We start from the raw sequence: 26,257 nt of genomic DNA, 5'->3' as shown, positions 1-26,257 counted from the left end.
GCCGCTTGAAAACTAACCAGCTCTCTTGGGCCCCCCTTCCTTCTAGAGCACTAGCCCATGGGATTCTACCGAGGAGGTCTCTGAAGAGGCTAAAGTTGGCCCTCCTGAAGTCCATCGTCGCAAGGCTACTTACAGCCCTGCCTCCTCCTCGCTGAATCGTGAACTCCACCAACTCATGGTCACTGCAGCCGAGGCTACCCCCCACCTTAACATCTCCTACTAGGCCCTCCCTATTTGATAGCACGAGGTCCAGTAGCCCACCTCTCCTCGTCGGCTCCTCCACAACCTGCGTCAAAAAGTTATCATCGACGCTCTGCAGGAACCTCCAGGACTGCTTATGCCTGGCTGTGTTGTCCTCCCAGTTGATGTCGGGGTAGTTGAAGTCCCCCATGAGAACCAGGGCCTGTGACCGTGAGGCAACATCCAGCTGCCTATAGAAGGCCTCATCAACCTCCTCGTCTTGGTCAGGTGGCCTGTAGCAGACACCCACCACAGTGTCTCCCACATTAGCCTGCCCTCTAATCCTTACCCACAAGCTCTCAACTCGCTCATCCTCGACTCCCAGGTTGAGCTCCATGCATTCCAGTTGCTCTCTCACATAAAGAGCAACTCCACCACCTCGCCTTCCCAGCCTGTCCTTCCTAAAGAGCACATAGCCTTCCATGGCAGCGCTCCAGTCATGCGAGCTATCCCACCACGTCTCTGTGATTCCGATGAGATCATGACGCTGGGACCGCACACAGATCTCCAGTTCATCCTGCTTATTCCCCATGCTTCGCGCATTGGTATACAGGCATTTCAGGGAAGCAACAGAGGCCACAGGTTTCCCAGGAGGGGTGAAAGAGGACACTCCGGGATCATTTCCTATCCTCACTTCCCCACTACCATACTCCCGCTGGACGCCATCTGACCTGGGCTGTGCGGTACTGCTTGCCGTGTCAGTGTGCCACTCCCCTTCCCCCTTCTTGCCTAGTTTAAAGCCCTCCTAACCAGGTTGGCCAGCCTTTTTGCAAAGAGACGTGTGCCCCTCTTGCTAATATACAGAGTACGAGGTCAGGGCCCATAATGACCATGGCCTAGTCACCTATTGATCGGATGAAACACTCCCTGGTGTTACACGTTCCTGGGAGATCAGCCTGGCAGCATCTCCCACAATGCGAACACATCAGCGCAAGATAAAGCCGGGCCATTGGCTTAGCCAAGACTTCAGTTCCTCAGCTTGCCTTTAGTACTTGGGGCTTACTTAAGGAAACCTGTTTCCAAAGACAAACTTTATGCCAGGGGCTGCTTGACTTGTCCGCACGCAGCCACCTTCTGAGAATAAACTGCTTACGCTGCCTGACTGCTCGCAGCCGTCACTGCAGCCTGGTGCTGGGACGTCTTCCAGCACGAGCACCGAGTTGTCTCTTCAGGGTGGAAGATCAGCCCAAATACTTCCCTTGCCTTCCATATTAAGCTTAGAGTCATTGCTCTCCAAGAGAAAGAGATAGCATGGGGGTGGATGGGCTGGATGAAAAAAGAGTAAAATAAAATTACAAGTTGCTTTGGTAATGGATGATCTGCTGTGAGTGGTATAAGAGAAAGTGTAGGAAGATAGGGGAAAATAAAAGAAGAAAAGCCTAAAGAGCAGCTTTCTTTGCAATGTGGGAAGGTTGGCAGTAAGTCATAGTAACCGTAACTACGAAATACTTGGCTATTTCAGTTCTGCTGACTGCTTTGTTATGAGCAGGCTGTTAGCACAGTTCAACTTAAGGCTGTTCGAATATTTCCAATGTACAAACCTTGATCTGGAATCCAAGACAGTCACAATGAACCAAGTGAAACTAAATTATCCAAGTTGGGTCGTGGCTCAGCTAAATTAGTTTGGGACTGTTCAGCCAATTTTTTTTAATTCATTTCTAATGGCTGCCATAGTTCTTAGAAACTTAGTATTTACGTAACCTTCTTCTACACCCTTCAGAAAATTAAATATTGCACTTGAAATTTGGCAGGCAGCAGCCTTCTGTCAGGAAGACACATTGTACCAGCCCTCTAAAACTGTGCTCCAATTGGCCATGTTGCAAATACTTAAAAACCCGGTTTGCATGTACTTGATGGAGTTTTAGTTTTTCACCAAAAATTCCCAAGAAACGCCTGAACGGAGTCTGTAGCAGTTACTGCTGGTTGCTAGAGGCTGGAAGGCGTGCATAAGCAGCATGAAGAGGCTCCTTCTTCCCTGCTCTCCCCTTGCCCTCTTCCTGAACTGGTAGCAGAGCTAGGGAGGAGAAGCCACCTAAGTGAAAACAAAATAGGCAAGAGGCAGATTGTGGGCTGAAAAACAGGTGGAAGTTGGACCCCAAAAAAAAAAAAAAAAAAAACACTGGGACTAATAGTCCCTGAGATGGGGTAGCAGACCATGTTTGGAAGAGGACACTGAAGCATTTCTGGGGAGCTCATCATCTCCAGCTCTGCTTCAGTCTGGGAGATGGAGACCTAGGGACCGAGGCAGTGAGGTTGGCATTGACTGTGCTGTGATGCCAGGCTGGGCTTTGCCAGAATGAACCATCGCTGCATTTTTAGATCCATCAACAGAGGTTGGAGGGAAAGGGGTCAGTCTGCCTGGATCTGGATGACAGCTCAACAAAACACTCATTTCAGTTGACTCCTGCTTCCTGGCTGGCTCCACTAATAAAACAAAGAGGGAGGAAAGGAGAAGTGCTTCCTTAGCTGCTGAAAGCTGCCCGGGAGCCTGGATTTTAACCACATCTCCAGGCAAGGAGTATATTATGCTGACTAATTATGGAGCCAGCAGTTTTCACAAACAGCATTCCCAGTTGCCCTTCATGTACCTGGAAAATACTTCCCAGGAGGATTTTCTCCATAATCTCCTCAGGATCCCAGTTGAGGCCGACCAGATTATAGTTTTCATGCATCCTCCTCCTTGCTCTCCTTTAAGATGGCTGTGACATTTTCCCAATCACCAGGCACCTCCCAGGATTGCTGGGAGCTTCCAAAGAGGGCAGGGAGTGGCCTCACAGCTGATTTAAGAGTACTCCCTGCCTCTGCCTCAACTGTGGATAACACTTGGCTCTGCTAGTTGGCTCAGGAGCCTGGAAAGGAATGTTACCGGTGACAGCAGAGGCAGAAGGGTCATTAAGCCCCTCAGCTTTCCCAAGTTCTTGGTTATGCAGTTCCTGCCTCAATGTCTGGTGGATCCACATGTTCCCTAGCCTTCCTTTTGCAAGCACTGGATCTGCAGAAGCCCATCTTGTTGTCCTTCACATCCCTCACCGGCTCCAGGTCCAGCCAAGCTTTGGCTGCATATCTGGGAAATATCTCTATATTCTTCTTGCTTCTTTCTCCCGTGCAACTGCTCTTCATAGCTGAGCTCTGTCAGATCCCTATTCACCACTGCTGGCATCTGCCACACTTGGTCACATTTCTGAGTGTTGAAGCAGGCTGTTCTGGTGCTTTGAGGAGGTTGTGCTTGAAGAGCATCCAGCTCTCCAGGGCACTTTTGAACAAAGCGAAATCTCTAAACAAGGTGAAATCTGCTCTCTGGAAGGCCAGGACCATTTGTCCTGGTCATATCTCTCAGGACTTTGAAATTCACAGTTATTGCAGCTAACACACACACAGCCTTGGCCTTTGTATCCTGAACCTGTTTTCATGTGACAAAGCCAGCAGAGCATTCACCTTTGCTCATTGATCTCCTCTGCCAAAAAACTGCCTTCAGCCCCCCCCCGCCCCAGAACCGCCTGGCTTGCTTGTGCCCAAACATATTCCCCCTCCAGCTGAAGTGCACCCAGGAGGAACCAGGCCTGCAGTTTTAAGATGGCTCTTCTGGAGCAAGCGGTCTATAGAGGGCATCGACCACAACATGGCCCACGTTGCTCTGTCCCCCTGTACTGCCCACAAACTCTTACTTGCCTCCTCGCCTCTCCCGAGGCAGAGCTCTGCGCATCCTCTCATAGAGCACAACCAGTCCTCACCCTTTGCAGCCTGTCATTCCCAAGGGTCTGTGTCCTTCCACTGCACCACTCTAGGCATCAGAGCTACTCCAGCATGTCTCTGTAATCCAAAGTCAGCTCTGCATGATCTTCAACTCTGCAGGAGATTCCTCCTGTTTATTTCTCATGCTGCCTGTTTGTTTACAGATACCTGAGATGAACCGTGGTCTTGCTGCTTTCACAAGGGACCTGCAGGAGTTTAGCCCGTTGTGTATGCCCAGGGCCCACCAAGGGAGCCTTTGCACACACGTCACGAGCATGTAGCCTCCCTGGGAAAGGGCACTTGGACGCTGTGGCTACAAACCAGAGGTCATCGCAGTGCCTGTCCAGGCACGGCACTTCACACTCCCACCTCTCTATCACTGCGGCAGCAACTGCTCCATTAGGAATTTTTCTCTGATCATGCTGAGACCACAGATCAAGTTAGCTAGACCTAACTGTCATAATAGCAAGCTTTAGTGATTTTGCATGGCTGTGATGCCAGTAGTACACAGGTGTGCTGGTTTATGAAATATTCAAACTACCTCCATAATTGTGTTTTCATTAGCGCTGCACCAAAGGCTGGAAATGTAAGGCTCCTTGCAATGCAGTTACTGCCCCCCCTTGCATCTGAGCTGTATGCTACAAAAATCAAGGTCATCACACTGACTGACGTTTGCAGTTACATAAAGATCATTATTCCCCAAAACATAAATGATTTTTTAAGTGTTAGATCACTGTTTTAATCAGTAGCTGTGATTTTAACACTTACTGTAAGACAAAGCTTAACGCTGCCTGAGGTTTCTCAAGCTCCAATGACACAAACTTTCAGCCCTGCACACAGAAAATCAAACAGCCTGTGTGTAGAAGCTTGGATTATCTGGGATTATCTCTGGAGGCAACTCAGGCAAAACTCGTTCAAACTCACCACTTGAGAATGTAACAAAACTGGATGGCTTGTTTGAATGGTGGCCCCAACTTGGCTGTGGGACAGGGCACACAAACAACTGGACTTCGCCCAGTTCTGCCCCACGGAGGTCACTGCTGCAGAAGCCACTTCCACAGCAAGGGCAAAACAATTCATAAGATCTGACTTTGGAAGAGGAGGAGGAGGGATCCTCATCACCACTCCCCCAGGGCTGACCTAAGCAAGAGGAGGAGACTGGGCTTTAAGCCGAATCCCATAGTCACACGCCAGCAAACACAAGAAGGAGGGAGCAGAAAGGCAGAGGGAAAAAAGGGTGGGCAAGAGAGAGAAAGTAGGAAAAAGAAGACAGCTAGTGCAGGAAAGGAGTGAAAGAAAGGTGAAGGAGGCAGAGGAGAAACAGAGAGGCAGGCACAGTCCTGGGTCAGAAAAGGCAGAGCAAGGAGCAGGCAGGCTGAGAAATGGCATTGCTTCTGTGGCTGGGGTCCCAGCTGGCGGCCTGCTGGAACAGCATCTCCGTCCTGGGAGTCTTTGTCGCAGTCTTCACTTTGCTTCTTGATTTCATGAAGCGCAGGAAGAAGTGGAGCCGCTACCCGCCGGGCCCAACCTCCCTGCCCTTCATTGGGACCATGCTGCACGTTGATTTCCGCAACCCGCACCTCTCCTTTGAGCAGGTGAGCTTCACTGCCCAGCCGCAATGGTGCTGGCACCCTGCGAGGGCTGCGTGTGCCTGGGGCTCTTGGGGAACGATCCGCAATGAGGAGCCCCTCTCATGACGGCAGGACTGGGATGGGGATGACCTGGAATGATCGGATCAGAGGTGGGAACTCTCACCTTTGCACAAAAGCAAAGGGCAATGACCTCTCCAACCTCCAGGACAGAACACGCAAACAGATAAGCACAGGGCAAACTGGCCGGCTACCGTCTTCTAACAGCTGGGGGGGCTCAGTGAGAGACCCTGCGTTGCCCCTGCAGTGCGGGATGTTGTCTCGAATCAGCAGGTTGCCGGGGGCAAGGGCACACAGAGGTGATCAAACAAGGGTGAGGGAGCAAAGAGCTGTGGGCTTGGGAGGTGGCTGCAGGAAGGGCAGTTCCCTGTGGATTGCCTCAGCACCCCTGCGGTCTCGGAACAGGGGATCCACCTCTGCCATCTGTCCCGGCAGCAATGCACGAAATCTCTGCAGCGCTCCTCCTCAGAGTCAGGATTGATCTCTTCTCAAATTAAAAGAGCAGCTGCACAGTTTGCAGCAGCTAAAACACGTGGTGTTTGGTTTGTTTTTGTTGGTTTTAGTGCTTCAGTTTACAAACTCCAGAGGCCTCTTTTTAGGTCAGCACTCTTCAGCTGCCATCCAAAATCTGCTGAATGGAGAAACTAAGTAGAGCATTTGTATTATTTGCTTACATATAGTCCAAAAGAATAACCATTTCAAATCATATCAAATCAGGGCCAGGCTAGCTGCAATCTTGACCAGAAATTGCTTTTTATGATGTACTTTTAGTGGCAGGGAAGTACTAATTTCCTTTCCAACTCCATTTCAGTCATTTCCTTGATGTATGGAAATGAAGGCTTTTATACATGTGTACATATAAAAAGAAATCAGAGACAGCAAAGTGTGGGGGGCATTCCTATCACTGCAGGCTCCCAACAACAGACTCCTGAGCACTTGATGTAGTAGTGAGTAGCAGTGAAGCTTTGACCCATCATCCTAGGGTCCGAAGTCTGAAGGGCTTGTCTGCCTGCAGGGAACTTGGCTCCTGACAAGCCTCAGCCTGAGAGTGCAGCTGACTGGCTTATCTGCTTACCTGCCCCTTCTGTCAACATTTCATCTGTCACAGATCATGTAACATGTTTGGGTGCATGCCAGTTACCTATTTTGTTAGCTATACATATTTCTTGCCCTAAAACTCCAGCATGAAAGTACCTCTGCCTACTGTCTTTTTGAGATCTGGCCTCTGGGCAGATCTTTGGAAGCAAAGATGTATAAAACAAATCACTTCTTACTTGATTGTCGATGTTTCCTTCTACCAGAACAGACTGAGTGTCTCAAATCTTGCAGAGTCCTTCAGCCCAAAATAAATATAAGGATTAGGGAATGACATGCTGTTGAGTGTGAAGTCTTTAAAAATCTCAAAAGAGGGCCTGACCTCCTGTTTTCAGACAAAATTCCACGTATTTGCGCTTGGCAATAGTGTCACCAAGATCGCTGTATTCTGAACTTTTTTCAGCTGACACTGCGTTGATTCCTGCTTCAGCTGGAGTCTGGCACTGCTCTGAGCTGCTGCCCTCAGAGTTTCCCATCAAGTGTCAACTGAAGGTTTCCTAACGAAAGCACTTGCAGTTACTAAATTTTAAAGGCCTTAAGAAAGGATATGATGATTCTAGGATTTTCTCTTTTTTTTGGTTTTACCATCTAGCAAAAAAGCTTATTTTCAGTGAGCGCTTCTTTGTCTCGGCAGCTTCGGAAGAAGTTTGGGAACGTCTTTTGTCTCCAGAACTGCTGGACCAACGTGGTAGTGCTGAATGGGTATAAAACAGTAAAGGAAGCCCTGGTCAACAACTCAGAGGACTTTGCGGACAGGCCATACTTGCCCATGTATGAGCACTTGGGCTATGGAAGGAAATCTCAAGGCAAGTCCTCTGGAAATGGACGTTCCCTGCTAGAGCTAGCATGGGGAGGGTCGTGTGGATGGAAGATTTTGCTAGTTCAGTGCCTCCATCTCCTGTCCCTCTGGTCATTCTCTTGGTACACTCTGCTGCTCTGCTGCTGTAGTGACAAAACCAGACTAAATGAAAAATCTCCCCCTCTCTACTCCCAGTTCTAGTGAGTGACTTTCTGTACCAGCTCCTCTGTGCTGTGAGGACTTGACTAGCCAGAACTGGAGCTGGTAGATCCCACTGCCCAGAGGCTGGTGCTTACACTGCCACACTAGGTACATTTCAGCAGCAGCACAAAAATCAGGTTCCTCCAAGACAAAGAGACTAACATCCATCAGCCTGCCCAGATCCCTCTTTCTGGTTCTGTGCACTGACACAAACTGCTACTCCAGTTCACACAAGCTGAGGATGCAATTCCAAAGAGTTTGGGGAAATTATGTGACCTTCCTTTCTTCTTTGCAACATTGTTGCTCCCACATTTTCCTCTCCATCTCTGTGAACCATGTACATGTGTTAGAAAGTGCAATAACAAGTGCCTTGAATTGATGTACAAATCAGCTGCACAAGATCAGACCCTTCCATCCGTCCACACAAACTCGTGTTGGCTATTCTGGGTGGACTTTGCATGGTGTACACATCCACGCTCCTCACATTTCCTGCTCATCATTCCAGGGGTTGTTTTGGCAAGATACGGGCATGTCTGGAAGGAGATAAGGAAATTCACGCTTTCTACCTTGAGGAATTTTGGGATGGGCAAGAAATCCCTGGAGAATCGAGTGATCGAGGAGGCAGGATTTCTGTGCTCTGCAATCAGTTCTGAAGAAGGTTTGTCACATCAGAAGGACGGGGAAATTGGTCTAAACAATAGAAAAAGGCAATAGAACGATGCAGGAAGAAAAGTAAGAATACAGCTATTCCCATTCACATGCAGTGTTCTCTTTCTAAATGCGAGCAGTTTCAAGTCAGTATACGTAATAATTGCTGCTCTGTGAGCAGCAGCAATTGCTAGGGAGGCTACTGTATGTAACAGCAATCAGTGTGAGACAGAAAGTAAGCAGTCATAAAGGTAACAGCAGTCCCAGGAGAGGTCAAACACCATTATTTCCAGAATTCATTACCTATTACCTTTATGAAGCTCAGACCAACGCAGCGGTATTCTCACACTTGAGAGAAGTGAAGCGTCCACTTTTTGCAGTGCAGCGCTTGACATTTAGGCACAAAGCAATGTGGTACCTGGTGTGAGACAGCACGAGGCTGCAACTTTTAGTTTTACTTTGAGAGTTTCTCCTTTACATCATGATCACCCAAATTCTAGCAGGAGATGAGGAGATCGTCTCTTCGCAGGGTGGTGCATTTGCACTCACACAGTTTGGGGGCTTTTCCTCATGCACACATCAAGAAGCCATTTGTGCATTCTCTTACGCTGACAGTTGAGTTACCATCAATAGCTTAATGCTGCTGAGCCTCTTTGCTTGGTCTCCATTTTCATTTTTAGGTCGCCCTTTTGATCTGCGTTTTCTTGTAAACAATGCGGTCTGTAACGTGATCTGCACCACTGTTTTCGGAGACCGTTTCAACTATGGAGACAAGACATTCAAGGAGATGATACGTTTGTTTGAAAACTCCATAAAAGAAGAAGCTGGATTCCTGACTACGGTAACCCAATAATGCAATTTTGTCTGTAAAAAGCCACCCTTTGTTCCTTTAGAGTACTGTGTTTTCATTGCTTTTTCTTTTGACTAGTGTCACATAATGTCCTGTCTCTCCTTCTGGTTCTGGCATCCCAGCTTCTTAACGTGGTACCTGTTCTGTTGCGAATCCCTGGAGTGAACAAAAGAGCCTTTCGAGGGCAAAAGGAGTTAATGGACTTCGTAGACGTTCTTGTACATAAGCATATGGAGACCTGGAACCCTGCTTATACCCGAGATTTCACTGATGCATTTTTAAAGGAAATGGATAAGGTAGGGAAAAAATGGAACCTCAGGGTCCAAAGTTAGTTCCTCTTTTTTAAGCTTCTTGATGGAAGCTGACTTTCCTCATGAAGCTCTCAAGACGCCTCTTGACAACTAATATCCTATTTACTTAATTTGACTTTGTATCTCAAATGATGTTGACTTTTTTTTCACAACGTGCCTTCCTTTATTGTCTTCAGAGATCACACGATGTTAGTGCCCATTTTCTACCTCAGATTTAACTCGATTGCTCAGGATTCCCCTCCTCCCTTACAGTCTGTCAGCAACAAGTTTTTAAACTTTTAACTGATCTCATGTTGGAATACAGAAGAGTCAAACACCATTTATAAGGCATTTAAAAGACAACAAGTGAGATTTTACTAATATTTCCAAGTCTGCTCTGGCTGACAAGTCGACATGCAAAATTTTGTGTTCATCAGAGCCTTAATGATGTGACAGCTCAAAATCATTTAGAAAACAGCAGCAACAGACTAGATTTTTGGTACCACCGCCTGGCCAGCATCCTGCCTTTAAATCAGCCTATGGCTTGGAAAGATGGCACCAGCTAAGAGCTGTTTGCCTTTGAACCCCTTGATAAATAGTTAGTTCATTCCACTGCCCTTCTACAGATGCGATGAAGGCCTAAATCTCAACTCCACCAGTATTAAAAGGGCTCTCTCCTTTGATTCAGCTAGGCATAAGGTCAGTATAAAATGTAAGGCATGAGTATCAGCCCATCCAGCCACCACATGCTTCTGTAAATGGATTCACTAAATTTCAAGTGCCAGATGAACAATAACAGTAAATTCTGTCTGAGGATTGCTTCTGGCAACTGAGTCCTCAGGACAGACCCCTTCCCTGCAGAACAAATCCTGCAGTGCTGTGGGGTGTCAGCTACCTCCCGTGTGCACCTTAGCTATGTTGCTCTGCACTAAGATGGACTATTCCAGGGTGGCAGAAATGTCTTTGTCTAAGAGATTTGAGCCTGAACGCCTTCCCTCTTGTCACATATCTCTTCTGTTCACTAAGATCTCCTGATGAGCCAGTCATTAAAATCCTAGTATGGGGCCAACTTTGGTCAGATCAGCCCCATAACTCCCTTCCTAGAGATGTCTTATTTGAATAACTGTTGAGTCTTAAAACACCTTTTTAAACTACTCTACATATTAAGACAGCATCGAAAAATGCAGAATAATTTAACAGAAGCTAGTCCCTAGGCATGAGTAAGGCATGAGTATCAGCCCATCCAGCCACCACATGCTTCTGTAAATGGATTCACTAAATTTCAAGTGCCAGATGAACAATAACAGTAAATTCTGTCTGAGGATTGCTTCTGCCAGCTGAGTCCTCAGGACAGACCCCTTCCCTTCCGTTCCCTTCCTGCTGAGCCAGTCATTAAATCCTACTATGGGGCCAACTTTGGTCAGATCAGCCTCATAGCTCCCTTCCTAGAAATGTCTTATTTGAATAACTGTTGAGTATTAAAATACCTTTTTAAACTGCTCTACATATTAAGACAGCATCAAAATATGCAGAATAATTTAACAGAAGCTAGTCCCTAGGAAAGAAAAGCATAAAAAGGATTACAAAAGAAAAGCAGAACAACTCATGCAGGGAGCTGGTCCTATCTCATATGCTGACAAATTTGAAATCAATTAGCATTTGGATGAGATACCAGTTTTAATCAAAATGGTGTTGAAGGCTTAATTGGCAGCAGTGATACCCTGACTGCTTTTTTTTTTTTTTCTTCCCCCCCAGTTCTAAGAAAATACTAGGGCTAGAGCAGAGACAAGCAGTAATTCATAGCTATAGAGAAGCCCCTCAAAATACAGTTAATTTTGCGTTTGCCACATGAATGCAGCCTCCTCTGCATGGGTTTTCTGATCTGATCAAAGCTGAATAGTTCTGCTCCCCCTCCTCTGGAGGAGGTTGTTCTGGGAAGTGGCAACAGCCAACTCGCTGAATCGAGAGCACAAGATGTTCAGTTTGGACCTGAAAACAGGCATAATGTTCATTTCTCCCATGGGTGTGGGAGGTAAATGATGACCTTCAAATGCATGAGGTGACAGGGTAACTGAAGTACCGTGGTCATATACAGACAGTTGCCTCTGTCGAACTCCACTTGGCCAATGAATACATACTTGATCAGCAAAAATGTATCGGTACCTCTCTAGAATGATGCTCTTTTCTCCCAGTGTGTATCTTTGGTCCAATCACAGTTTATTTTGTTTTGCTTCACTCAGGGTAAGGCAGCCGAGGAGAATGGTTTCAACTATAACAATCTTCGTCTGGTTTCAATTGACTTGTTTGGAGCTGGTTCTGAGACCACCTCCACCACCCTCCGATGGGCATTTCTGTACCTGCTTCTCTACCCAGAAATACAGAGTAAGTGAGAGCACAGTTAGAGGTATGGCTTGTCCTGTCAAGCCCTGTCTTTCTCTAAGCAGACTGAACACCTCTCCATCTTTGCACTAAGAAACAGCTTTGGTGTTTGTTGGTCTAGAATAAACCAAGAGAGATAGTACCCCAAATGTAGCTCTTCTGGCAGTGAGAAAGAAGGAACCTTGGATAAAAAGACTATGGAGTTGGAAAAGAAAGTTCATGCTCTCCTCTCTCCTTAGTAGGTCCCAAGACTACTTAGGGTCCCCTCATGGCCACAGTAGCCTCCTTCCAGTATTTGGAAGAGTTACTAATCTGTTTTAATTCTCTAATGCTGCGTGACCAAGTACACCTGGAGCCATAAAGAGCAGGAGTTAAGGGAGGGTGTCTAGGGACAACATCTTTCTTAAAGACTGGGCACAAATAATAGTTTTATAGACTGCTGTGCAGAACTGAAATATCAGTGCATTTCTCTTTGGTTCCTGATCTTCTCTGTAACTGCTTGTTCTGCTCTCGCCCAATAGTGCATGCTACCAGGCTTCCTACAGCTTGCACCAGCCCTTCTGAGTTTATCATCTAAGGGAGTTTTGATTCCTTAGTTACCCTGCTTTAAACAGGGAAGAAAACAAACAAACAAAAAGCAAGATGAAACCAAACCAAATCACCAAATCTGCCTATGAGATGAGAGGTTAGCAACTAAAAAGCAGATCTGGAGCATCAGGGGAGTATCCCACAAGTTAGATGACGCAATACTTTGTCCAGATAGGAACAAAGCATTTGTCTCTATCTGCTAGATCTAAGTGATGCCAGTATCTGTCAGCAGCACTGACACTTCCACTGTTGAACTGATCCAACAGTTCATACTGGTACAGCTGAAATGTTCTAAAACAAAAAAATGCGGCCAAATATTGCTATAATATATTCAAATATAAAATAAATCCAAAGGCTCCAGTCAAGTTTAGCTCCTCACTGTGGAAGGAATTGCCTAACTAAAGAGGGAGAATGCCTGCTCCAGAAAGTGTAGACAAAGGTAAAAGCTGAATATCTTGAAAGACATTGTATCATCTTCTGCGTAAAATGTCTTCTCAGAAAAAGTCCAAGCAGAGATTGATAAAGTGATTGGCAGAGAGAGATCGCCCAGAATGGAGGACCAAGTGAACATGCCCTACACCAATGCTGTGATCCATGAAGTACAACGTTATGGAGATGTTCTTCCTGTTGGACTCCCTCATATGACGTACCGGGACATCGAATTTCAAGGCTACTTCATTCCCAAGGTGACTGTGGACACACAGGCAAAGCAGCAGCCTTTCCCTGTGCAGGTGCCAGGCTCAGCTTATTGGGCCAAGGCAGGGCCTACATGACTCTGTCATGAGAGCCGTGTCACCACCAGGGAGATGGCCACAGCGGTGCTCTAGGTTTCTGCCAGTTTTGTGAGAAGCCAACAAGTGTAGCTGCAGCTCAGCACAAAGGTTTGCTTTACTCTACGTGAGCTGTGACTTGCACTGCTCTGTTCTAAGGGGAAGGGAAAGGAGCCTAGAGGGCTCTGTGGAGGCACACAGCATAGGGAGACTTTCCCCACGTGGTAGCAGTTAAAACCTCTGGAGTTATTCAGATGCCACTGGCACATTCAATCCACTACCACTGTGACAGGCAGTAAGCGATACACTTCAGTCCAGGTAGCATTGGCAGCAAAGCCTGGTAAATTTTTCTCACCTTGCATTAACTCCTGTAGTTTAAAATACTGACATGCAAAACAGGAAAGATTTGCCATTTTTCACAGCCCATTTGATGTTTGGGCTTTGAAGCCCAGCAGTTGGCTGCTTCTCTCCTGCTATAAAGCCAACCCAGGAGGACCTGAAGTGTGGAGGCCATTTCCACAACGTGATCATGGATTTGGCCTTTGCGTTGCATGTTCTTTGTCAGGATGCCGCTACAGGAGTTCTAATGCTGCAGAACACTGGACAGGCACCGGACAGGGCTGGGAAAGTGCCCTGCTGTATTTATATTTTAAATTAGGGGTGGGAGAGGAGTTGTGTGCCTCATTCTGAGGTCCCTAATGATGGCTGCTGTTAGGGGAGAGAGACCAGCACCAACCTGTTGTGCCACGATAATCCTGCTGTTCTCACCTAAACTGTTTCCTCTTGTGCGGGAGCGCAGGGGACGACAATCATCACCAACTTGTCTTCCGTGCTGAAGGATGAGGCGGTCTGGGAGAAGCCACACCAGTTTTACCCCGAGCACTTCCTGGATGAGAACGGGCAGTTTGTGAAGCGAGACGCTTTCATGCCTTTCTCAGCAGGTAAATGTAAGGGGAGGATCTAGCTGCCCAAGAGGAAGCCGAGTACAGACCAGGAGGGATGATCTACCTCCGGAAAGTGGGAAGCCTTTTCCAGGCACCATCTCAGGAAAACCTTGTAACAGGCTGGAGGGGCTCGGTTCTCCACCTTTCCAAGCTCTCTGGCCAAAACCTGTGCAGCTTTCACAGGTTTTGAAGCTACATCTAACTTTGAGTCTGGCCCATCCTTGAGCAGAGGGTAAATGACCTGCGGGGAGGGCTCTTCCAACCTAACTTATTGTACAATCGAATGCACACCCAGTGGGTCTGTCCCAAGCTGGCTGGCTGCACACACCCATCCACACCCTTTGCATGGGGTTTGCACAGCACTTACCTTCCCCCTTCCCGCTGCCCGGAACAAAATACAGTGATCCTCTGGTTCACTCCACACAGGGGTTGCTTCTCCCACAAAGATTTGAGTGGTTTAACGGCCTCTTGCACAGACCATTTCTACTCCCTTTCTTGCAGGTCGTCGCATCTGTCTGGGGGAACAGCTGGCAAGGATGGAGCTCTTTATTTTCTTCACCACTCTCCTACAGAAATTCACCTTTGTACTCCCGGAGGATCAGCCCAAGCCACGGGAGGACCGTTACTTTTCCCTCACATGCTTCCCACAACCCTACCAAATTCGAGCTCTCCCAAGATAAGTGTGCGCTGCTCTCCTTACCCCAGAGAGAGAGCTGCAGTTGGGCTGGGCTTTGTCACTGGCTGCAGAAACAGCTCACTGAGTGCAGAGCTAATGAAAGATTACACACTGGAAAGCATCCATAAAATATCAATATCCTTGCAGCCACAGAGGCAGGGAATTTGTGAAATAACAACACATTTTCTACAAACATTTTTAAAGAGAAATCCCACTCTTTAGATTTACTATCTCCTATCTGATTTTTCTTTAAACCTTTTCCAGTGTCAAGTGAAGTGAGCTCTTGGGCAGCACCTTTGGTACTCGCAAAGGGCTGTTTGAACCAATTTTGCTGTAGGCTTCACAGGTAGCTTTCTCATTCTTCCTGCAATACTTCTGCTCAAATGTCTTGCAAGGTGTTAAGGAGATCAGACTTATTGATATTTAGATTTGTGGGGACTAAATTTTAACCCCGTGATTGAAATGACTGTAGCACAAATGAGTTCATAGGCAGCACTATGACACTCCAGCAATCCACAAAATAATCCAAAGGAATAAAAGTGATCTGAAAAATCTTTCTCTCCCCCATCCTTGTGATTGTCTCATAGTTCTCATGTCTATCTGCCTCTAATATTCACTTGACAATTCTCTGCTTACAGCCAGAATGCAGTTTTAGTCCTTTTAGCGTTGTTTGGTTGGTTCAGTGACCATGAACTAAATGTTCATGAACTTACCAGCGGGAATTCTTTTTTTTCTAAGAGATTTTGGTGAAGTAAACCTAAATGTAGCCAGAGGGAAAAAAAAAAAAAAAAAAGAGTTCGTTGATGAGAAAAAAATCTAAGCTGAGGAAATCAAACTCACTTGGCTCAACTCAGTGGAGATTCTAAGAGAATGGCTTGGGACAAGAATGGTTAAAATAAAAGGGACCAAACAATAGGTCAACGGGTCTAGCGCTGAAGAAGAGTAAAGGACAGTATTTTTTCGAGCAGAAAAAACGCCAGGCCTTGCCCGGAGCGAACGCCGCCAGCGCCGCCACCGAGACGGACCGCCCCGCAATGGCGCCCGCGGCGCCAGGCGGCCGTTGAGGAACGTCCCAGCAGCCACCGCGGCGGCCGAGGTGCGGAGGAGGAACCGTAAGGACTCTGCCCCTCCCTCCGCCCGCGTGGAGGGGCCCTTCTTGTCTCAAACAACCGGACCGCACCCAGCGGTGCCCCATGGAGGGCACCGCTGCAGGAGCCGCTTCCACAGTAAAGGCAAAACAATTTGTAAGGTCTGACTTTAGTGGTGGAAGAAGAAGGGGAGGAGGAGGGATCCTCATCACCACTCCCCCAGGGATGACCTGAGCAAGAGGAGGAGACTGGGCTTTAAGCCGAATCCCATATTCACAGGCCAGCAAACACAAGAAGGAGGGAGCAGAAAGGCAGAGGAAAAACAGGGTGGGCAAGAGAGAGAAAGCAGGGAAAAGAAGACAGCTAGTGCAGGAAAGGAGTGAAAGAAAGGTGAAGGAGGCAGAGGATAGAGAGAGAGAGAGGCAGGCACCAGTCCTGGGTCAGAAAAGGCAGAGCAAGGAGCAGGCAGGCTGAGAAATGGCATTGCTTCTGTGGCTGGGGTCCCAGCTGGCGGCCTGCTGGAACAGCATCTCCGTCCTGGGAGTCTTTGTCGCAGTCTTCATTTTGCTTCTTGATTTCATGAAGCGCCGGAAGAAGTGGAGCCGCTACCCGCCGGGCCCAACCTCCCTGCCCTTCATTGGGACCATGCTGCACGTTGATTTCCGCAACCCGCACCTCTCCTTCGAGCAGGTGAGCTTCACTGCCCAGCCGCAATGGTGCTGGCACCCTGCGAGGGCTGCGTGTGCCTGGGGCTCTTGGGGAACGATCCGCAATGAGGAGCCCCTCTCATGACGGCAGGACTGGGATGGGGATGACCTGGAATGATCGGATCAGAGGTGGGAACTCTCACCTTTGCACAAAAGCAAAGGGCAATGGCCTCTCCAACCTCCAGGACAGAACACGCAAACAGATAAGCACAGGGCAAACTGGCCGGCTACCGTCTTCTAACAGCTGGGGGGGCTCAGTGAGAGACCCTGCGTTGCCCCTGCAGTGCGGGATGTTTTCTCGAATCAGCAGGTGGGCAGGGGCAAGGGCACACAGAGGTGATCAAACAAGGGTGAGGGAGCAAAGAGCTGTGGGCTTGGGAGGTGGCTGCAGGAAGGGCAGTTCCCTGTGGATTGCCTCAGCACCCCTGCGGTCTCGGGACAGGGGATCCACCTCTGCCATCTGTCCCAGCAGCAATGCAAGAAATCTCTGCAGCGCTTCTCCTCAGAGTCAGGATTGATCTCTTCTCAAATTAAAAGAGCAGCAGCACAGTTTGCAGCAGCTAAAACACATGCGGTGTTTGTTTTTGTTGGTTTTAGTGCTTCAGTTTACAAACTCCAGAGGCCTCTTTTTAGGTCAGCACTCTTCAGCTGCCATCCAAAATCTGCTGAATGGAGAAACTAAGTAGAGCTTTGTATTATTTGCTTACATATAGTCCAAAAGTATTACCATTTCAAATCATATCAAATCAGGGCCAGGCTAGCTGCAATCTTGTCCAGAAATTGCTTTTTATGATGTACTTTTAGTGACAGGGAAGTACTAATTTCCTTTCCAACTCCATTTCAGTCATTTCCTTGAAGTATGGAAATGAAGGCTTTTATATATGTGTATATATAAAAAGAAATCAGAGACAGCAAAGTGTGGGGGGCATTCCTATCACTGCAGGCTCCCAACAACAGACTCCTGAGCACTTGATGTAGTAGTGAGTAGCAGTGAAGCTTTGACGCATCATCCTAGGGTCCGAAGTCCGAAGGGCTTGTCTGCCTGCAGGGAACTTGGCTCCTGACAAGCCTCAGCCTGAGAGTGCAGCTGACTGGCTTCTCTGCTTACCTGCCCCTTCTGTCAACATTTCATCTGTCACAGATCATGTAACATGTTTGGGTGCATGCCAGTTACCTATTTTGTTAGCTATACATATTTCTTGCCCTAAAACTCCAGCATGAAAGTACCTCTGCCTACTGACTTTTTGAGATCTGGCCTCTGGGCAGATCTTTGGAAGCAAAGATGTATAAAACAAATCACTTCTTATTTGATTGTCGATGTTTCCTTCTACCACAACAGACTGAGTGTCTCAAATCTTGCAGAGTCCTTCAGCCCAAAATAAATATAAGTATTAGGGAATGACATGCTGTTGAGTGTGAAGTCTTTAAAAATCTCAAAAGAGGGCCTGACCTCCTGTTTTCAGACAAAATTCCAAGTATTTGCGCTTGGCAATAGTGTCACCAAGATCGCTATGTTCTGAACTTTTTTCAGCTGACACTGCGTTGATTCCTGCTTCAGCTGGAGTCTGGCACTGCTCTGAGCTGCTGCCCTCAGAGAGTTTCCCATCAAGTGTCAACTGAAAGTTTCCTAACGAAAGCACTTGCAGTTACTAAATTTTAAAGGCCTTAAGAAAGGATATGATGATTCTAGGATTTTTTTTTTTTTGGTTTTGCCATCTAGCAAAAAAGCTTATTTTCAGTGAGCGCTTCTTTGTCTCGGCAGCTTCGGAAGAAGTTTGGGAACGTCTTTTGTCTCCAGAACTGCTGGACCAACGTGGTAGTGCTGAATGGGTATAAAACAGTAAAGGAAGCCCTGGTCAACAACTCGGAGGACTTTGCGGACAGGCCATACTTCCCCATGTATGAGCATTTGGGCTATGGAAGGAAATCTGAAGGCAAGTCCTCTGGAAATGGACGTTCCCTGCTAGAGCTAGCATGGGGAGGGTCGTGTGGATGGAAGATTTTGCTAGTCCACTGCCTCTACCTCCTGTCCCTTTGGTCATTCTGTCTGTACACTCTGGTGGTGTACTAACAAAACCAGACTAAATGAAAAATCTCCCCCTCTCTACTCCCAGTTCTAGTGAGTGGCTTCCTGTACCAGCTCCTCTGTCCTGTGAGGACTTGACTAGCCAGAACTGGAGCTGGTAGATCCCACTGCCCAGAGGCTGGTGCTTACGCTGCCACACTAAGTACGTTTCAGCAGCAGCACAACAATCATGTTCCTCCAACACAAAGAGACTAACATCCATCAGCCTGCCCAGATCCCTCTTTCTGGTTCTGTGCACTGGCACAAACTGCTACTCCAGTTCACACAAGCTGAGGACGCAATTCCAAAGAGTTTGGGGAAATTATTTGACCTTCCTTTCTTCTTTGCAACACTCGTTGCTCCCACATTTTTCTCTCCATCTCTGTGAACCATGCACATGTGTTAGAAAGTGCAATAACAAGTGCCTTGAATTGCTGTACAAATGAGCTGCACAAGATCAGACCCTTCCATCCGTCCACACAAACTCGTGTTGGCTATTCTGTAGTGGACTTTGCATGGTGTACACATCCACGCTCCTCACATTTCCTGCTCATCATTCCAGGGGTTGTTTTGGCAAGATACGGGCATGTCTGGAAGGAGCAACGGAAATTCACGCTTTCTACCTTGAGGAATTTTGGGATGGGCAAGAAATCCCTGGAGAATCGACGTGATCGAGGAGGCAGGATTTCTGTGCTCTGCAATCAGTTCTGAAGAAGGTTTGTCACATCAGAAGGACGGGGAAATTGGTCTAAACAATAGAAAAAAGCAATAGAACGATGCAGGAAGAAAAGTAAGAATACAGCTATTCCCATTCACATGCAGTGTTCTCTTTCTAAATGCGAGCAGTCTCAAGTCAGTATATGTAATAATTGCTGCTCTGTGAGCAGCAGCAATTGCTAGGGAGGCTACTGTATGTAACAGCAATCAGTGTGAGACAGGAAGTAAACAGTCATAAAGGTAACAGCAGTCCCAGGAGAGGTCAAACACCATTATTTCCAGAATTCAGTACCTATTACCTTTATGAAGCTCAGACCAACGCAGCAGTATTCTCACACTTGAGAGAAGTGAAGCGTCCACTTTTTGCAGTGCAGCACTTGACATTTAGGCACAAAGCAATGTGGTACCTGGTGTGAGACAACACGAGGCCGCAACCTTTAGTTTTACTTTGAGAGTTTCTCCTTTACATCATGATCACCCAAATTCTAGCAGGATATGAGAAGATTGTCTCTTCGCAGGGTGGTGCATTTGCACTCGCACAGTTTGGGGGCTTTTCCTCATGCACACATGAAGAAATCATTTGTGCATTCTCTTACACTGACAGTTCAGCTACCATCAATAGCTTAATGCTGCTGAGCCTCTTTGCTTGGTCTCCATTTTCATTTTTAGGTCGCCCTTTTGATCTGCGTTTTCTTGTAAACAATGCGGTCTGCAACGTGATCTGCACCACTGTCTACGGAGACCGTTTCAACTACGGAGACAAGACATTCAAGGAGATGATACGTTTGTTTGAAAACTCCCTAAATGAAGAAGCTGGATTCCTGACTACGGTAATCCAATAATGTAATTTTGTCTGTAAAAAGCCACCCTTTGTTCCTTTAGAGTACTGTGTTTTCATTGTTTTTTTTTTGACTAGTGTCCTGTCTCTCCTTCTGGTTCTGGCATCCCAGCTTCTTAACGTGGTACCTGTTCTGTTGCGAATCCCTGGAGTGAGCAAAAGAGCCTTTCGAGGGCAAAAGGAGTTCGCGGACTTCTTAGACGTTCTTGTACATAAGCATATGGAGACCTGGAACCCTGCTTATACCCGAGATTTCACTGATGCATTTTTAAAGGAAATGGATAAGGTAGGGAAAAAATGGAACCTCAGGGTCCAAAGTTAGTTCCTCTTTTTTAAGCTTTTTGATGGAAGCTGACTTTCCTCATGAAGCTCTCAAGATACCTCTTGCCAACTAATAACCTATTTACTTAATTTGACTTTGTATCTCAAATGATGTTGACTTCTTTTTCACAACGTGCCTTCCTTTATTGTCTTCAGAGATCACACAATGTTAGTGCCAATTTTCTACCTCAGATTTAACTCGATTGCTCAGGATTCCCCTCCTCCCTTACAGTCTGTCAGCAACAAGTTTTTAAACTTTTAACTGATCTCATGTTGGTATACAGAAGAGTCAAACACCATTTATAAGGCATTTAAAAGACAACATGTGAGATTTTACTACTATTTCCAAGTCTGCTCTGGCTGACAAGTCGACATGCAAAATTTTGTGTTCATCAGAGCCTTAATGATGTGACAGCTCAAAATCATTTAGAAAACAGCAGCAACAGACTAGATTTTTGGTACCACCGCCTGGCCAGCATCCTGCCTTTAAATCAGCCTATGGCTTGGAAAGATGGCACCAGCTAAGAGCTGTTTGTCTTTGAACCCCTTGATAAATAGTTCATTCCACTGCCCTTCTACAGATGAGATGAAGGCCTAAATCTCAACTCCACCAGTATTAAAAGGGCTCTCTCCTTTGATTCAGCTAGGCATAAGGTCAGTATAAAATGTAAGGCATGAGTATCAGCCCATCCAGCCACCACATGCTTCTGTAAATGGATTCACTAAATTTCAAGTGCCAGATGAACAATAACAGTAAATTCTGTCTGAGGATTGCTTCTGCTAACTGAGTCCTCAGGACAGACCCCTTCCCTGCAGAACAAATCCTGCAGTGCTGTGGGGTGTCAGCTACCTCCCGTGTGCACCTTAGCTATGTTGCTCTGCACTGAGATGGACTATTCCAGGGTGGCAGAAATGTCTTTGTCTAAGAGATTTGAGCCTGAACGCCTTCCCTCTTGTCACATATCTCTTCTGTTCACTAAGATCTCCTGATGAGACAGTCATTAAAATCCTAGTATGGGGCCAACTTTGGTCAGATCAGCCTCATAGCTCCCTTCCTAGAGATGTCTTATTTGAATAACTGTTGAGTCTTAAAACACCTTTTTAAACTACTCTACATATTAAGACAGCATTGAAAAATGCAGAATAATTTAACAGAAGCTAGTCCCTAGGAAAGAAAAGCATAAAAAGGATCACAAAAGAAAAGCAGAACAACTCATGCAGGGAGCTGGTCGTATCTCATATACTGACAAATTTGAAATCAATTAGCATTTGGATGAGATACCAGTTTTAATGAAATTGGTGTTGAAGGCTTAATAGGCAGCAGTGATACCCTGCCTGCTTTTTTTTTTTTTTTCCCCCGGTTCTAAGAAAATACTACAGCTAGAGCAGAGACAAGTGGTAATTCATAGCTATAGAGAACCCCCTCAAAATACAGTTAATTTTGCGTTTGCCACATGAATGCAGCCTGCTCTGCATGGGTTTTCTGATCTGATCAAAGCTGTATAGTTCTGCTCCCCCTCCTCTGGAGGAGGTTGCTCTGGGAAGTGGCAACAGCCAACTCGCTGAATCGAGAGCACAAGATGTTCAGTTTGGACCTGAAAACAGGCATAATGTTCATTTCTCCCATGGGTGTGGGAGGTAAATTATGACCTTCAAATGCATGAGGTGACAGAGTCACTGAAGTACCGTGGTCATATACAGACAGTTGCCTCTGTCAAACTCCACTTGGCCAATGAATACATACTTGATCAGCAAAAATGTATCGGTACCTCTCTAGAATGATGCTCTTTTCTCCCAGTGTGTATCTTTGGTCCAATCACAGTTTATTTTGTTTTGCTTCACTCAGGGTAAGGCAGCCGAGGAGAATGGTTTCAACTATAACAATCTTCGTCTGGTTTCATTTGACTTGTTTGTAGCTGGTTCTGAGACCACCTCCACCACCCTCCGATGGGCATTTCTGTACCTGCTTCTCCACCCAGAAATACAGAGTAAGTGAGAGCACAGTTAGAGGTATGGCTTGTCCTGTCAACCCCTGTCTTTCTCTAAGCAGACTGAACACCTCTCCATCTTTGCACTAAGAAATAGCTTTGGTGTTTGTTGGTCTAGAAGAAACCAAGAGAGATAGTACCCCAAATGTAGCTCTTCTGGCAGGGCTTAGTGGCAGGGGGAAAGAAGGAACCTTGGGTAAAAAGACTGTGGAGTTGGAAAAGAAAGTTCATGCTCTCCTCTCTCCTTAGTAGGTCCCAAGACTACTTAGGGACCCCTCATGGCCACAGTAGCCTCCTTCCAGTATTTGGAAGAGATACTTATCTGTTTTAATTCTCTAATGCTGCGTGACCAAGTACACCTGGAGCCACAAAGAGTAGGAGTTAAGGGAGGGTGTCTAAATACAACATCTTTCTTAAAGACTGGGCACAACGAATAGTTTTGTAGACTGCTGTGCAGAACTGAAATATCAGTGCATTTCCCTTTGGTTCCTGCTCTTCTCTGTAACTGCTTGTTCTGCTCTCGCCCAATAGTGCATGCTACCAGGCTTCCTACAGCTTGCACCAGCCCTTCTGAGTTTATCATCTACGGGAGTTTTGATTCCTTAGTTACCCTGCTTTAAACAGGGAAGAAAACAAACAAACAAAAAGCAAGATGAAACCAAACCAAATCACCAAATCTGCCTATGAGATGAGAGGTTAGCAACTAAAAAGCAGATCTGGAGCATCAGGGGAGTATCCCACAAGTTAGATGACGCAATACTTTGTCCAGATAGGAACAAAGCATTTGTCTCTATCTGCTAGATCTAAGTGATGCCAGTATCTGTCAGCAGCACTGACACTTCCACCAGGGAACTGATCCAACAGTTCATACTGGTACAGCTGAAATGTTCTAAAAAAAAAAAATGCGGCCAAATATTGCTATAATATATTCAAATATAAAATAAATCCAAAGGCTCCAGTCAAGTTTAGCTCCTCGCTGTGGAAGGAATTGCCTAACTAAAGAGGGAGAATGCCTGCTCCAGAAAGTGTAGACAAAGGTAAAAGCTGAATATCTTGAAAGACATTGCATCATCTTCAGCATAAAATGTCTTCTCAGAAAAAGTCCAAGCAGAGATTGATAAAGTGATTGGCAGAGAGAGATCGCCCAGAATGGAGGACCAAGTGAACATGCCCTACACCAATGCTGTGATTCACGAAGTACAACGTTATGGAGATGTTGTTCCTCTTGGACTCCCTCATATGACGTACCGGGACATCGAGTTTCAAGGCTACTTCATTCCCAAGGTGACTGTGGACACACAGGCAAAGCAGCAGCCTTTCCCTGTGCAGGTGCCAGGCTCAGGTTATTGGGCCAAGGCAGGGCCTACATGACTGTGTCACGAGAGTCGTGTCACCACCAGGGAGATGGCCACAGCGGTGCTCTAGGTTTCTGCCAGTTTTGTGAGAAGGCAACAAGTGTAGCTGCAGCTCAGCACAAAGGTTTGCTTTACTCTACGTGAGCTATCACTTGCACTGCTCTGTTCTAAGGGGAAGGGAAAGGAGCCTGGAGGGCTCTGTAGAGGCACACAGCGTAGGGAGACTTTCCCCACATGGTAGCAGTTTAAACCTCTGAAGTTATTCAGATGCCACTGGCACATTCAATCCACTACCACTGTGACAGGCAGTAAGCGATACACTTCTGTCCAGGCAGCATTGGCAGCAATGAAAGCCTGGTAAATTTTTCCCACCTTGCATTAACTCCTGTAGTTTAAAATACTGACATGCAAAACAGGAAAGATTTGCAATTTTTCACAGCCCATTTGATGTTTGGGCTTTGAAGCCCAGCAGTTGGCTGCTTCTCTCCTGCTATAAAGCCAACCCAGGAGGACCTGAAGTGTGGAGGCCATTTCCACAACGTGATCATGGATTTGGCCTTTGCGTTGCATGTTCTTTGTCAGGATGCCGCTACAGGAGTTCTAATGCTGCAGAACACTGGACAGGCACCGGACGGGGCTGGGAAAGTGCCCTGCTGTATTTATATTTTAAATTAGGGGTGGGAGAGGAGTTGTGTGCCTCATTCTGAGGTCCCTAATGATGGCTGCTGTTAGGGGAGAGAGACCACCACCAACCTGTTGTGCCACGATAATCCTGCTGTTCTCACCTAAACTGTTTCCTCTTGTGCGGGAGCGCAGGGGACGACAATCGTCACCAACTTGTCTTCCGTGCTGAAGGATGAGGCGGTCTGGGAGAAGCCACACCAGTTTTACCCCGAGCACTTCCTGGATGAGAACGGGCAGTTTGTGAAGCGAGACGCTTTCATGCCTTTCTCAGCAGGTAAATGTAAGGGGAGGATCTAGCTGCCCAAGAGGAAGCCGAGTACAGACCAGGAGGGATGATCTACCTCCGGAAAGTGGGAAGCCTTTTCCAGGCACCGTCTCAGGAAAACCTTGTAACAGGCTGGAGGGGCTCGGTTCTCCACCTTTCCAAGCTCTCTGACCAAAACCTGTGCAGCTTTCACAGGTTTTGAAGCTACATCTAACTTTGAGTCTGGCCCATCCTTGAGCAGAGGGTAAATGACCTGCGGGGAGGGCTCTTCCAACCTAACTTATTGTACAATCGAATGCACACCCAGTGGGTCTGTCCCAAGCTGGCTGGCTGCACACACCCATCCACACCCTTTGCATGGGGTTTGCACAGCACTTACCTTCCCCCTTCCCACTGCCCGGAACAAAATACACTGATCCTCTGGTTCACTCCACACAGGGGTTGCTTCTCCCACAAAGATTTGAGTGGTTTAACGGCCTCTTGCACAGACCATTTCTACTCCCTTTCTTGCAGGTCGTCGCATCTGTCTGGGGGAACAGCTGGCAAGGATGGAGCTCTTTATTTTCTTCACCACTCTCCTACAGAAATTCACCTTTGTACTCCCGGAGGATCAGCCCAAGCCACGGGAGGACCGTTACTTTTCCCTCACATGCTTCCCACAACCCTACCAAATTCGAGCTCTCCCAAGATAAGTGTGCGCTGCTCTCCTTACCCCAGAGAGAGAGCTGCAGTTGGGCTGGGCTTTGTCATTGGCTGCAGAAACAGCTCACAGCGCAGAGCTAATGAAAGATTACACACTGGAAAGCATCCATAAAAAACCAATATCCTTGCAGCCACAGAAGCGGGGAATTTGTGAAATAAGAACACATTTTCTACAAACATTTTTAAAGAGAAATCCCACTCTTTAGATTTACTATCTCCTATCTGATTGTTCTTGAAAGCTTTTCCAGTGTCACGTGAAGTGAGCTCTTGGGCAGCACCTTTGGTACTCGCAAAGGGCTGTTTGAACCAATTTTGCTGTAGGCTTCACAGGTAGCTTTCTCATTTTTCCTGCAATACTTCTGCTCAAATGTCTTGCAAGGTGTTAAGGAGATCAGACTTATTGATATTTAGATTTGTGGGACTAAATTTTAACCCCGTGATTGAAATGACTGTAGCACAAGAGTTCATAGGCAGCGTCACAGTGCTCCAGTATCTGCTCACATTTGCATGCATCTTTTTAATAGTTAATGGTAGAAGCTAAGACGGCTACTGAATTAACACAAATACTTTTTAGTAACTTTTGGTATAATTGTAACTTCAGCAGGAAATCCACATTTATGCTGTTAATCGAAAAAATAATTCAAAAGAATAAAAGTGATCTGAAAA

At 46.7% G+C, this 26,257-nt stretch overlaps 2 protein-coding genes across 2 annotated transcripts; both read left to right on the top strand.

Moving 5' to 3' along the window:
* The first annotated feature begins 5,293 nt into the window (after positions 1-5,293).
* On the top strand, positions 5,294-14,913 carry LOC148592984 (cytochrome P450 2D17-like). Its single transcript, XM_088532828.1, has 9 exons — positions 5,294-5,567; positions 7,351-7,522; positions 8,222-8,374; positions 9,045-9,205; positions 9,337-9,510; positions 11,745-11,886; positions 12,970-13,157; positions 14,041-14,182; positions 14,687-14,913. Exons 1-9 carry the CDS (start codon positions 5,355-5,357, stop codon positions 14,863-14,865), a joined length of 1,524 nt encoding a protein of 507 aa, XP_088388954.1. The 5' UTR covers positions 5,294-5,354; the 3' UTR covers positions 14,866-14,913.
* Positions 14,914-16,385: 1,472 nt separating this feature from the next.
* LOC148592983 (cytochrome P450 2D17-like) lies at positions 16,386-25,629 on the top strand. Its single transcript, XM_088532827.1, is given in 10 exon segments — positions 16,386-16,639; positions 18,419-18,590; positions 19,284-19,387; positions 19,389-19,437; positions 20,108-20,268; positions 20,389-20,562; positions 22,444-22,585; positions 23,682-23,869; positions 24,757-24,898; positions 25,403-25,629. Coding segments are annotated over 10 exon segments (1,524 nt in total). The 5' UTR covers positions 16,386-16,426; the 3' UTR covers positions 25,582-25,629.
* Positions 25,630-26,257: the final 628 nt, after the last annotated feature.

The sequence above is a fragment of the Tinamus guttatus genome, unplaced genomic scaffold (assembly GCF_059628265.1).
Source record: "Tinamus guttatus ecotype Peru unplaced genomic scaffold, ASM5962826v1 Tinamus_guttatus_pri_ptg000472l, whole genome shotgun sequence".
NCBI lineage: Eukaryota > Metazoa > Chordata > Aves > Tinamiformes > Tinamidae > Tinamus > Tinamus guttatus.
Note: the sequence above shows the minus strand (reverse complement) of the source record. Positions and strands in the feature narration are given on the sequence as shown.